Below are 13807 nucleotides of genomic sequence, written 5' to 3' on the forward strand. Positions count from 1 at the left end.
CGTTTCACAGCCAGAAGGTTTGGGGTTGAACTGGTTCTGTGGAGAGTTTGCATGTTTCTCCCATCAACCAGAAAGTGCACCATAAGTAGAATCCTCCAGCTAAGGTACTCCTGACCACTCCTGACAGCTTACCCCAGTAGCACTGAAGGATGGCTCAAATGTAAAGGACACATTTCTCTATGGGGACACTAATCTGAACCTCATTACAACATATACTAACTATAATCATTCTCAATTAGGGATGGGACGATAACTGGTAGTAACCGTGGCATTTATCAGCAAGGATGAGGATGGGGTCTGATTGTATTGACACCTAATTTATTTGACTGGGTCTGTAGAAAAAGCAGTGCTCTTCACATTAGTGCCATTTTAGTCCCTTAACCCACTCTTGATGTGATCTTTATGTCTGTTCTGTATCCTCCGCTCACTGCTTGACCCTTGCATGTACCTGCAGAGAAGACCACACCACAGAGCACTCATGCGTACCCGTAAACACACACATAGTTGAGAGCTAACCCGCTAGCCTTTATGTTAAGAGTATAATAAAAAATTTCTGGCGCTGATAAAACGTTTGTGTATCAGACATTTGTAGTAAAGAAAGAGGCGCGTGGTCTGGCTGTGCAAAATGGTTTTCCACATGGCTTTGTAAAAGACGTGTTAAAGAGTGGCACCTCAAATTGTCGTCCTCTCTGTTCTCTTCTGCATGTTTTCCTTCTTCAAACTTGTCCAAATGTCTCAGAGGATGAAATGCTAGTCCTATATCCACTTTGTTTGGCTGTTCGCTGTGACAAATGCGTATAGCTGCATGACATGGACACAAATGGCATTACGTCATATTCATATAAACCCACACAGGTAACTGATGACTAGAACCACATTATTGGCTAAAACTCCTAACAAAACTCTTTCTAAAATTATTATTTGGTAAATATTTGGTCAAACTACATATCAAAACCTTACAGTATTTTCCCAATAATATTTTAATCAATAATTTATTTAAATCCATGTGTTCCTGTCCTAGTATACGTAACTACAGGTTGCTTTTTTGCTTTGATATTAATTCATCTGTGTTTCACCAAATCTGTGCGCACCAAAATAATGCTTTTTTTTTACTTAAGAGGTCCCTTGTTTTCGTTAAGCATTATAAAATATGTAACTCTACGATATACCGTCCTACCATGGTATTTTTGGTTATGGTTGTCATACTATGTCCCATCCTTATGCTCAACAAAATGACCTACTGCCCTCCTTTGTTGCTTTGAAAAGAAACCAACTACTTCTACAAAGCGTTCCAAAGATCTCTCTGTTGTCCTTAAACTTTCATTCCAAGCACAGCCAATTGCTCCCAGCCATTTTCCTCTTTTTATTTGTATGTTCTTTCCAAAACTGCTCGTGCACATTCCCAGCTCCTGTCCGCTCTGTCGTGCCGCTCTCATAAACGCACCGTGTGATGTGGCCTGCTGCATTTAGTCTAACTCAGCTTGAATCCTCTGTCTCTGCTAACGTCCCCTTCCACTTGTGTTTATGTACTTGCTAGTTTTACGTCCCTAGCACTTCATATCCTCCTTCAAAATGTCTGGGAACGGAGACAGTATATTTTCCTGTGCATTGGAGAGACAGGAGTGTGTGTGTGTGTTTGGTAGGGCGTTGCTTTAGCAGAGAAAATAGTATACCCCGAGCAGACCGCTGGGAGTTGAACCCACCCACGAGACCACACCCAGAGCCTTGTCGGAGCAGTGGGCTCTCATCCGCGGCTTTTTATTGTCCCTTTATTTCAAATCTATGAATCATGCCGTCTGTGCATCCGTTGCCTCTTTTTCCAATGCTTTGAGTGCAAAACGCCTCTCCCTTCTCGTCTGCATTAGCGTTTTGTGTGTAGTCTGCAGGATGTTATACGGTTTAAAATGTGTGTAAATGTACGGTTTATTAGGGAGACTGGGCGGTTTGTAATCATTTCTGCAATTGCTTTGATGCCGTTTGAATTTGGGAGTTCCAGACATTACACTTGTCTGTTACTCTTCTGTTTGCTTTGAGTTTGTTCGAGGGGTTGGAAGCTCGAAATCTCAATTTGAATGGACACAATTGGCAAATCACAAAGACGGCAATTTTTAAGTACCATAATTTCTTTCAAAAAACAACAAAACATCCAGCCTCATTCTGCATGAAAAAGCTAACCTCGTAGTTTAGACCTTTAGCATGTTTTGAAATACATTATTCTGATCGCAATTGCAATGCTTGTCAGAAAAATCTGATATTTTTGCCAAATAGTCCAGTCGTATTTGTAAGGCTGTCTATCCAGGATTACACAGCCAAAGAACATGCATTTACACTGCTACATTACTGTATAGCAGCAAATCTGAAAACCTGCAGTCCATGGAGATACCAAATTAAAGCCATATAGGAACATTTTCCATGACAATAGGTACATTTGATGCCATGCTGTGGAACACTTTGGAGTCAGGTCTGTGGAGAGACAAGTCTGCCAACTGTAAATATGTATATTTCCCAAGATATTTCAGTGCAATAAATGCATTGTTTTTTCCCTAAATGTTCCTAAATGTTACCTACAGCTCATTAGAAAATTCTTATAGTTAGTTATGAAATTTGGTTTGCATCACTACAGTTAAAACTAACTATGTTTTTACTGGTTGTCCGTGTCTCCAGTTGTTTTGCACATACTTCTCACAGATAACTGTCCCAAATCTCCTATGTTCCCACACTGTCTTCCAACCTTCTGTTTTGAATTGGCGATGCCATCACTATTTCTAGATGCACTCTCTCTCCCCTCCCTCCTCTCAGTAGATCTGTGGACTCCTGGCTGCTGATTGGGCGATGCGGGCGTTCTGTGGGGCCACCTGTATTTTGACTATGGCTGTCTGCAGATGAATGCTCTGCAGTGATGTTTCGCTTACAGGAGAATCCAAGCAGAACCGGAGCGCTTTGAACAGGCCGGAGATAGCGCGGCTTCTCTTCTTCAGTCTATCTCATCCACACTGGGCCTTTTATTTCTGCGGTTTTCTCTTTGTGGCAAAAGACAAACAAGTGTTGCCCTCCGAACTACAGTCGAGATTATAGTGCATATGACAGGTTTTCATGTTTTTCTAAGGATTACTTGGTTTGGTGGAATAGTGTCTGTGGTAAATATTTATCGTAGTTATGTGTAGGTTTGTAGGGGGGGAAATATATAATAAAGTACACAAATACAGGAAGTAGTGCTGAGTTTTTAAATGGAATTCTTCTACTTATTTCATCAATGCAGAAAGGTGCAAGGAAAGCATTTTGGCTCTGTTAACATTATGATTGCTTATTTTATGGAATTACCTCTACGTATGTCATATTTACTGCTTGAGTTCCCCATGTTTAGACCTGACTCGGGGCACCATCATGGTCCCTGAGGTCTTCAGTGTATGAGATGGTTCATACGACACTAACATGTTGGGGGATGTACTTTGGTGCTGGTCCATGGAGAGACTTGTGCACAAGGAGAGCTGCTTTAAAGTCTATTCTCTGAGCCACAGGAGCCAGTGCAGAGACCTGAGCACACGACTTATTGCATCAAATATAGCAATGGGTGGGGTTTTTGTCACTTGAATGGCAAAGGTTGATTGCTACAGATTTTAGGGTAGACTTAAAAGTCCCACCCTACTCTAGTTTTCCTGATACCAAAGAGACACATAAAGCAGTGACATACCAAAACAGCATTAAAATGGACCCTATTCTTTGGAATGGGAGCATCCAAGAATTTACACATCTGCAATCATTTTGTTACACTACACTGTTTCTTCTTTACTAACCTTAACTGCTTATTTTTGAATCATCTCCGGTGTAATTTGGAAGACAATATGACAATGAGTCTCTGAGGATCACTGTACAGACACAATATCCACAAGGGCTGAAGGATTTGGGAAAAATATTTAATTGTGATTTTTCTGACAAGCGATTTGGATTTCTTTGACAACAAGATATGAACTGATGCACTAATACAAAAATCATATTTGGGAACATGTTTGTACACATCTAAACTACAGGGTTAGCAGTTTTTATGCAGAATAAGAATGTTTTGTTTGTGGAAATGATAGTCCTTCAAAATTTGCAACCATTATGATTTGCTAATTGCGTCAGTTCAAATTGCGATTTTGAATAGATTGTAATTAATCTTGCAGCCCTAATGTCGACACTTCCATGTTCCCTCCATCAAATTGTACGTTCTTGTGTTAGCTCTGAGACGTTGCCAGGTAGCTGCGGTCCCATGCGAACTGGGCTTAACGTCACTGCGTTCTCCTCTGTTTAGTCTACAGCTCTCCAGTCTATTAGTTTGTTGTAGTAGTCCACTGACAAGATGTGACCTGACCCCTCCGACTTTCCGTAGCCAAGGGAAGCGGCCATCTTGTCTTACAACATCAATGTTTATCAATCTGTGCTACTGCTCCCCTGAGACTCCTGCACTCTCACACTCGCTTCTATTTCCTGCACCAGTCTGGAAAGCTAACTCAGAAAGGACCGCAGCACCTATGGGAGACGAGAATGGAAATGTTCATAGTGCTAAATGTGTGTTTTTAATGTAATGTGGTACTCTGGTTTTACTTCCTGGATTATTCACTTTCAGACATTAGAGTTTGGGTCGAAATGGAGAGGCAAAACTGATAATAACAAAAAAATGTCAAAGTTCGAGATTTATTCAACCATTTTACTTATCCCATCAAACCAGCCAGTGACAAAAACACACATCCTAGATTTAAGTCTAATGTTAAACAAATGTAGATTGTAAAGAGGACATATTCTGTACTGATGGGTCTTTTGGCTCCTTTGTGGGATCTGAATTTTTGGGATCCATTCATTTCAAAGAGCTGTTCAAAAGACTGACTCTTTTAATATTTGTCTATATGACAGAAGCCAATGTATGAACTAATTTTAACAAGAAACTAGGCACAGAGAGAAATCCACTGTGTTTATCCTTTTGAAATTATACATAATCAAAATAAAACACACTACAGTAATTATCATTTAAAAACAATTATTATGATGCCAAATATGTGTCTTTCGTGTTGCCCACTCTTCTTCTGGGCTGATTCTTGTGTTGGTTCAGCATTAATCAGTGTAAAAATGCGTGCAAATTGCTTTTTTTTAAATGTGAGATTCTTTTCCAACTTTTTTCATGTTAAGGAACCATTCAAAAGAGCCAACTTGTTTCTGAACGTCACATCGGTAATATTCTGCTTTTGTCTGCTAAATGACCCATGAACCATCATTTTACATTTTGGATATTTAAAATTGCAACTTTTGACTTCCGGTTGAAAACTGCGACATTATTTCTGCCTGTTACTTTATGGTGTGTCACCATTTAAAAAGTAAAATCAGATAGTAGATATAAAGCTGTGGGTGTGTATGGTGGGTAGGCGATTTTTGTATTATATTAACAATTTCTACAATTTGACTACTTGATGACTGATTTTGCTAATAACATTTGATTCCCAAACTCACCTATACACAGAGAGAACATGCAAAAACCAAAGAGAAAGGTTTCACATGGTCTAAGAATCGAACCTGTGACCTTCTTGTTGTGAAACTAACTTCTCTGCCACCGTGCTCATGTCCGTACATTTGCATAGGTGGCGTGGGGTGGGCTGATCAAACCTCACTTCACCTTGGTTGTCAAACTTTGCTTCTAAAAACAAGCAGGAGTTGACCCTAAAGACCTCCACGCCCACCTAGAGCGAAGACTGACCCATGCCTCCAGTGACCGGTCCCCCATTGGGAGTTCTCGTTGAAATGGACACTTAAGGTTCAACTTTGATCCCAGGTATAAGGGTTATTTCTATTAGAACCAACTAGAGTTCAACCCAGGTTCAGCCAGGCCCTGCAGTAAGGACGTAAAGTCTTTGTTGTGATCTGTCAGCTTGATGTCCAGGGAATGTTTTGGAGAAAGGAACACGTTCCATTCAGTGTTACTAAATCTGTTCTATGTATTTCTGTAATTGAGTTTCATTTGAATGTGGGGCTGTGTAATTGAAGAGCAGAGACATAAATAATTAGTAATTTTGTTAACCCCTGAGTCAAGTGGTTTTGACGGGATAACCTAATTAAAGGCAGTGCGAAATCATTATGAAACTACAAAATGACAAATGCAAACAAAAAAAAAACACACACACAACCGCTAAATAAAGACAGCCACTAAAGACAAAATTCATAAAACATTGTAAAGCAAAAACATATTAAATGCTGACAAAACAAGCCATAGAATTAATTTACGCAGCTCCACTCGCATTGAAGGGAGGGTCAAGTATGTCATAGGTTTTGAAAGAAATATCCAACATTTTGATCCACAGATGCTGAACTTTGTCGTACGTTTTATCAACTGACAATAATCACATCTATACAGCCGTCTCTTGACGTCACTTTCTGAAGCTAATGTGAAATAATGAATTTCACTTTTGTTTCTTTATGCTTGCAGAGAAGGTGCCAGTTTTTGTTTCATATGAATAAGCCCAGTAATCACAGAGATATTAGACTTTTCATTTGCGCTTCAGATGTTCTGATGTCTGATGGACATTTGCCCATTTCTCGTTCTGCTTTGTCACTTCATCCTTTGACTTTCGTGCGTGCATGTCCTAACCTTGTGTTGGTGTTATGTGTAGACTCAGCTGCTGTTCCCTGTGTCTCGAGGGCAATGCAGGGCACTCAGAGCAGACAGTTAGCGTCCGTCAGGATTAGCGTGTCGCTGTAGGATTAGCCCAGTGCTTACACATGCTAACATCATTGACACATAGGCCTGGCAGCTACACATGTGACCACACACATGCATGCACTTTCACTGAAGTGAAGTACATGTTTGAAGGTAGGGATCAAAGTGAGAGCACATGTTTGGAGTTCCTTTATTTAATAATGAAACAAGATATATACAAATTGTCAGGTATTGCTTATATAAAATGTTAAATGTATTTTTTTATTTGTATGTGTGTAACTAAAATGTTCACATTCAAATATAATATTTTGAGATTCTGTTAAAAATCATCAATGCTGTGGAACACCCATAGTGAGTAAATTGCCAATTAGTTTGCCTTGTCTATCTGATGTTACAGTCACAGATTACATACAATTGCTGTTTGTTAACAAAATAATATTGATAGTCTATTCAAAGTTATTGCTAATTTATCTGTTAGAAACAAATACATAATATTTACTAAGTCTGACCTCGTCTAACAAACACCGTCTGCTTCTGTCATCCTGATGTTATTGTGTCACTCACTACTGTGTCACTGCTCCATTTCCAACATCTACAATTGCATTTAAACTGCAAATTGCATTTCACTTTCTTACTATTTATTCAGTCCATATCCTGTGACAGCGGGCGACAACAGTTGTTCTGCTCACAATCTCTTTAAGCCGTAGACGATGAGGCTGCTGATTACAGAAGTGTGTGGAGTCAGTGAATGCACCGCGGGCAGACAGCGCTGGGCCGGCTCACACACAAACATAAGAGAGATAAGGAGAGAGTCTCAGCATAAGCAGACAGTGAGTTATCAAAGCATCACACAACAGGGATGATATGAAGGGGGAGGGGCCAAGAGGGAGAGAGGAGGGGGAGGGGGGTCTTTTGTCATGTAACAGGTGCCTGTGTCATGCCTGATCATTACGAGGACTCTACTTCACTGTTAAACGTAGCTCTGTTTGTGACAGTAATCCTCATTCACGAGACATTCTGTTTATATCTTGTCGGCAAAAACAATGGCATCACTATTGCTTAGATCCACCCAAGGCAATACACAATGCAAGACCTCATTTTTGTCCTCGCAGTAACATAAATATTTGGGGTGCTGTCTGTGTCTGTGTGGAAAAGAATCATTTGTAGAAACTGTTATAGCGGCGTATGTAATCAGGCCAAATTAAAATATATAAGTTTAAAATATCTTATAAAGCTGATCTATTATGCAAAATCGACTTTTTAGCGCTTGTAATCATGTTATAATTGTTTTTCCTTCTCATTTACCCTCTTGAAGTTGGATTTAGAGTGATTCATGCATGTTTGAGTAATCTTTGTTCTGTATTCAAGACGTCATTGCTCTGATCTACCCTCATTTTCACCTCCACCAGTATACGCCCACTGCTCTGTTCTTACTTTGTTCTCCATTTGGTCCCATAATTTTCCAACCCAGAAATCAGGGAACTTTTAAATCAATATCATGATTTTAAATGTCATAGTGATCCACAGGTGTCATAAATTATAACTATATAGCAGACACAAGTACAAGAGTTCTTTAAAATCCTGCTTCCTGTTATTTGTTGCCATTTTGAGGACGGTTGACCATTCAGAAGATCCAAGTATTTGTAGTTCTAATACATAGTACAGTTGATACTTTTTTCCAGTTTCTCGTATTTTCAAGTCAGACGCTGCTTTTGTATGCCTTTGCAAACATCTAGACTGATACACATTACATATTATCTTCTGCCAGGCACCCCATTTAGTGATTAAACAACAAACACCAGTAATTTGATCCAAAGACGGTCGAATTAGTGACTGTGATTTCCCGACCCGTGTCTACAAAAACACAATCTGGAGTATGTTTAGCAATGTCAAATTGAGAAATGAGTTTTCATATTTTACGGAATTAGCCAAATCGCATAAAATCACACAAAATGACTTCACCTTCAACTATAAGCTTGAATAAACATTGAAATTACAAAAAACAGCGCTCCTCTCTTACGTCGACATCGTTTAACATAAGACTTTCTCCTACAATGTAAATAGCTGGAATTCTTCAAATATTGTCCACAGTGTTGCTATTGTAGTAGACGATGCCTCTGCCTTTTATGTTTTGGTTTAGACATGTCCAAGGTATATTTGTAGTCTTAAAGTATACAGCCAAATGTAATTAAACGGCAATGGTGAGCTCTGTTGTCACACGCAGATGGCGAAGCTGGATTTTGACGGCATTTCTGTACGAAAATGCTACTAAAATCAAAATGTAATTAGGTTGTGTTCAAATGCTTAACTGTGCTTCTGGGGCTGTGCAAGATATTGTTGTTCCCTCATCAAAACACATCTGTAGAGTTGTGTTTGGTTTTATTCCCATCCATATGTAGCTATGTATTCTCTGGCCCAATTCAGACAGACTTGAATGCAGACTATTTATCCTGATAGGTCATTTTTATTTGATTTGAATTTCATTTCCTGTATCAGTGATTCTCAACTGGTGTGGCGGGACTCAAAGTGGTTTTGATACTTTTTGATCAAATGTTTCAATCAACAAAAGTAACTATGGTCATATTACCGAAAGGATTTGACTTCAAAATGGAACCCAAAGCGACAGCATCTGACTGGCCTGTGATTCAGATGCCTCATATAATTTGATTGTAAAAAAAATATTATATAATTTGTTTCATTAAATCCCCATTACTAACTTTTTAGCCACATACTTACATAAAAATATAAGCTTTTTTTTTCTTCATTTTGGTAGTTTTTTTGCACTGTAATTCTCTTTCTTGTTTCCATTAAAACTGTTGGTGTTCCTTTCGTTTTAATCGTCGACAGTGTGGCATAAAACATACTTATCTCGATGGAGAATGTTCCAAAGTATGATTTTAACTTTCTATTTCTATGCCATTATGTAAAAAGCTCCTCTTGTTTTATTTTTTATATATGGATATTGTCCCTGTTGCTGTAATAAAGTGTATTAGAGCTTTATTAGAGCTGGGACACTTTTCTTGCCCCATTGGTAAATAACAAATGTTTGGCTTAAATAAGAATGTATGTGTGGAAAGAAATCGGAAACATCTTGAAACAAATGAATTAATATTTGTCCAGAGTCTAGTCAAGAGTATTATTTTCATTTGGATATTCATTGACAGCACTGTCTTGCATTTAGTGTGTGTAATCCATGTCGTCCAGATATGATCCATCGTAAAAGAAAAATATAAAATCTGTCAACTGGACAAAAAGCAGTAGGAGCGAAGACGTTCCTCCTCTGTTGAGATAGATATAAGGCAGTGTTCACCAGTAATCTGACCAGAACTGGATGAGCAGCGAAATGTCTTCACTCCTACAACTGTTTTTCCAGTTGACAGATTTATATTTTCTTTTACTATGTGTTGCATTTACTCTTCTATCTACAGTGTCTCCAGTTGTATCTGAACACACTGCTCACAGGACACTTATAGTAGTGGCTCTTCGCTGTTCTTGCCCTTATCCCAAGTGTCGTGATATCACCTTGTCGAAGCAGACCATCCGAGCTCCCCTACTGATCCCCGCTCTTTCTGCCCTCTGTCTCTTTCAGATAAAGAACCCAACGAGAAGAAGGAAGACGCTAACCCAGCCGAAGAGGTGAAGAAAGAGAAGAAAGAGCCAGCTAAAGACAAGAAGAAGGAACCTAAGGAGGAGGCTAAGAAGGAGGCAAAGAAGGAGAAAAAGGAATCATCGTCGACCAAGGAGAAGAGAGAAAAGGACAAAGAGAAGGAAGGAAAGGAAACGACCAAGGAGACGGCCAAGGAGACGACCAAGGAGACGACCAAGGAGGCAGCCAAGGAGACAGGAGACAAGAAGGTGTCCAAGAAGTCCTCCTCAACCAAAGTCAAGGAGAAGAAAGCAGAGGCCGAGGGTGTATGATAGGGAATGTGCGACCTGCATCCTGCATATGCGTCCTTACAAGTACACACTCATCATATTTATTGGCTCAGACTGCAAAGAGGGTTACAGTAAGAAAAACGACATTCTGAGTTGGTTAAAGATGTGCTATGTAACTTTTTTGGTGAGGCATGGGGCTGGGGGGAGTCTCCAGCTGCTTGTCTCCTTGAAGATGTTATTACTTTACCTATAATATTTCACAGTATGGCATTAAACTGATCTATCTTCAAGCTGATGACGCCAGTAGGTCAAGTTACAGGTTGATATAATATAACGATATTATATGAATTTAATTACACGCTGTGGAGTATTCCTGGCAAAGCACTAAGCAGGTGATGTACCTTCCACCAGAAAAGTTACATAGTGCACCTTTAATAATGTCAGGTAGTCAGATATAGACTACACACAATTATAGAAGCTGGATTGTGTTCTAGATGAGATGTTGAACGAATGTTGCTCCTCATCTCCTATTAACATCTCCGAATGGCCAAAACCCGTAATCTAAGTTATTACGTTAAGATGTTGATTGTCAAATATCACTACAAACAAGTCAGGTTTTTTGGGCAAATATAAACTTTGATATTTCAGAATTCAATTAAAAACTTCAGTCTTGGTCTTCTGGATGAGGAATACTGGAAATGTGAACTGCTAAATGAACAGAACCCTGTGCATTTCAGAAGATAAGGTTATAACAACAAAGTTCAGGTTACTAAATTAGCTTCATTGGTTCCATATTTTAACTTATTTGAGCACTTTCATAGTTTTTATTACTTCTTTGAGGCATTATTGTTCGTTTTTGGGGGTTTTTCGACTTTACAACTGGAGCGATCCCCCAACTCCAAACGTCTACAGCTACAATCTAATGGTAGTATGAAAAAAAAAAATGTATTGGCTCCAACCAACCACCACCAATCACTCACACACATACCACAGTCAGACCAGACAAAGTGGATGAAGTGTCTTGCTTAAGAACACGACGACACAACTTCGTTTCCGAGTGAGAATCGATCCTCCGACCTTCAGGTACGCAGACGAGGGCTCTAACCACTGACCCGCTTCCCCACTAATTCAAAGAAAAACCACCTATGATGAATTTTGACCCCAAAAACTATTAGTCCATCCATGTTTTGAACAATATACTGATATAATTATTATGGCGACAGGCCTAGAGCTGTCCTCAGTGCACACATGTTCATACACTCTCCACATGTACTGTACAGCTCCACACTGCAGGCCTCATATCAATAGCAGCAAAACCACTTCCTCCCAGACACAAGCTCCGGTAATAGTCCAGGCTGGGACCGCACGCTCTGGCCCCTGGATGCCCCTCCTCCTCCCCCCCACAAGTTTCTGCTGACTGGCCTCTTCCCTCCTCCATCCTCCCCGCTAATCGTCCCGCTCTCCTCCTCTCAGCTCCTCTAAGAATAACTCGCTTTAGCCAAATTCTTCCGGGTAAATTAAGGCCAGACACCCACACCGGCCTCCCGCGTCCAGGGCTCCGATCCTGGGGTAGGCTCAAGGACGCTGGGCACACTCTGGTTGTTGTTGTACAGTGCGTAGTGCCAGCCAGAACCAAAACAGAAAGTTGTTATTTGGATATTTTCCCCGTAGTTTCAAAAATAGTGTGTTTTGGACAGATCAAATTTCCTGTGGTTTTGCACCTGCTACCGAGGCGAAGTTCAGACTGCAAAGTAAAGCACAATTTATTTAAAATTTTTGTTGTCCGATGCCCAAAGAGGAAAGCAGCAAACCAATTTATGTTCTGTGTATAAGGCAGAAACAGTTTGGTGCAGCATCATAAGAAAAGAATGGAAAAGTTTGTCGCTATGGTCAAGAGAACAACAACTAGCATGCTAAGATAATGTTCACACGTACTTCCTGATTCCCTGATAATAAAATGCTTTTTAATTAGATGCAGACAGCACACAGCAGATTTATTTTGACCTCAAGAACTGCTTATGTAATATAAATGTTCTGAGGCAAGACAAATTGTGCTCAACTACATGGAAAAATCAGGTACAGAGCCTTTAAATACATTTGTGGTTACAAACAACAAAATATATTGCAATATTAATTATTTTGTTATCAATTTGCAGGAATAATATTTTTTATTTACCCAGAGTGAATTATAAATTATCTAATTTGTTACATTCAAGTTTTACCTTAAATTTTTTAGTTAAAGAAGCAATTTTTGTTAGGAAAGACAATCCATCTTTGAACAGGAACCCAAAACAAAGAAAACAATAGGGCCAGTCCACTAATAGGTGAGACAGCACCCATTAAGGGCCTGGATGATTATGCTAAATACGACTCAGGCACAGTTCACACTTAAGGTAGCTCAATAGACTGAGCCAAATAACAAACTGTAAACAACAGATGTGTTAGTTTCAGTGTAGTTAGCTCCTCCCTTCATATAAGGCAGTGTCCACCAGCAATCTGAGGACTGAAGAAGCAGTTTGGGTGAGCAGTGAATTGTCTTTGCTCAAAACATTTTTTTATTTTTTTTTGTTGACATAATTAATTTTTTCTTTTGCAATGTTTATATATGTATTTTTGTCATTTGCAATACAAACATAGAAATAATCTATAAAGAATATGAAACATTGTACAGTGTACACACCATCTGTGTAAGGTCAACTGAAGCTGTTTTCAGTCTGAAATACAGTGGGCTAAATGTAAATTTTTATTATTTCAAATTTGAAATTTTACAATGTTTTTAATATTGTTCAAACTGCTTTGACCTACAGAATTGTATATTTGAATTATGATTTGTGGAGTTATGGATCCAGTCCATTTATGATGTTGGATTTGCAGACACCAGACGGTCTTTCAACATGTGTGAACTTCTCTGTCTGGATTTTTAAGACACGTTGACTTGAAATGTTTTAGGAGTAGGGATGGGACAAGATCTTGTGCCACAAGATCTCACGATACAAAATTGCCTCAAGATTGTGCACACATGAGAAACATTATTTTATGATCTTTATTTATTTATCTACATTTGGATTGATAAAAAGGGGTAAGTGCTAGTTAGTTTCACCTCCTTGAGAAGCTGTACTTCCAAAACGCAGTGGTATTGTGACAATAAAAATATAAAACAAACATTTAAAACATACAACATTGTTAGCTCAAACTGGACAAACTGGACTGGACACTGCACAATTTATTCATTACAAATGATGTCAAAGT

The 13807-nt window shown here is 39.1% G+C and overlaps 1 protein-coding gene across 1 annotated transcript in view; it reads left to right on the forward strand.

The window, feature by feature from the left end:
- The window catches only part of bbs9 (Bardet-Biedl syndrome 9), a 189670-nt gene extending 179028 nt beyond the window's left edge, over window positions 1–10642 (forward strand). The window contains exon 22 of the mRNA XM_055228220.1: window positions 10272–10642. Coding sequence (XP_055084195.1) covers window positions 10272–10600 — 329 coding nt within the window. The 3' untranslated portion in view covers window positions 10601–10642. The remainder of the gene's footprint in view (window positions 1–10271) is intronic.
- Window positions 10643–13807: the final 3165 nt, after the last annotated feature.

This window comes from Periophthalmus magnuspinnatus, chromosome 16 (assembly GCF_009829125.3).
Source record: "Periophthalmus magnuspinnatus isolate fPerMag1 chromosome 16, fPerMag1.2.pri, whole genome shotgun sequence".
NCBI classification, from domain to species: Eukaryota; Metazoa; Chordata; class Actinopteri; order Gobiiformes; family Gobiidae; genus Periophthalmus; species Periophthalmus magnuspinnatus.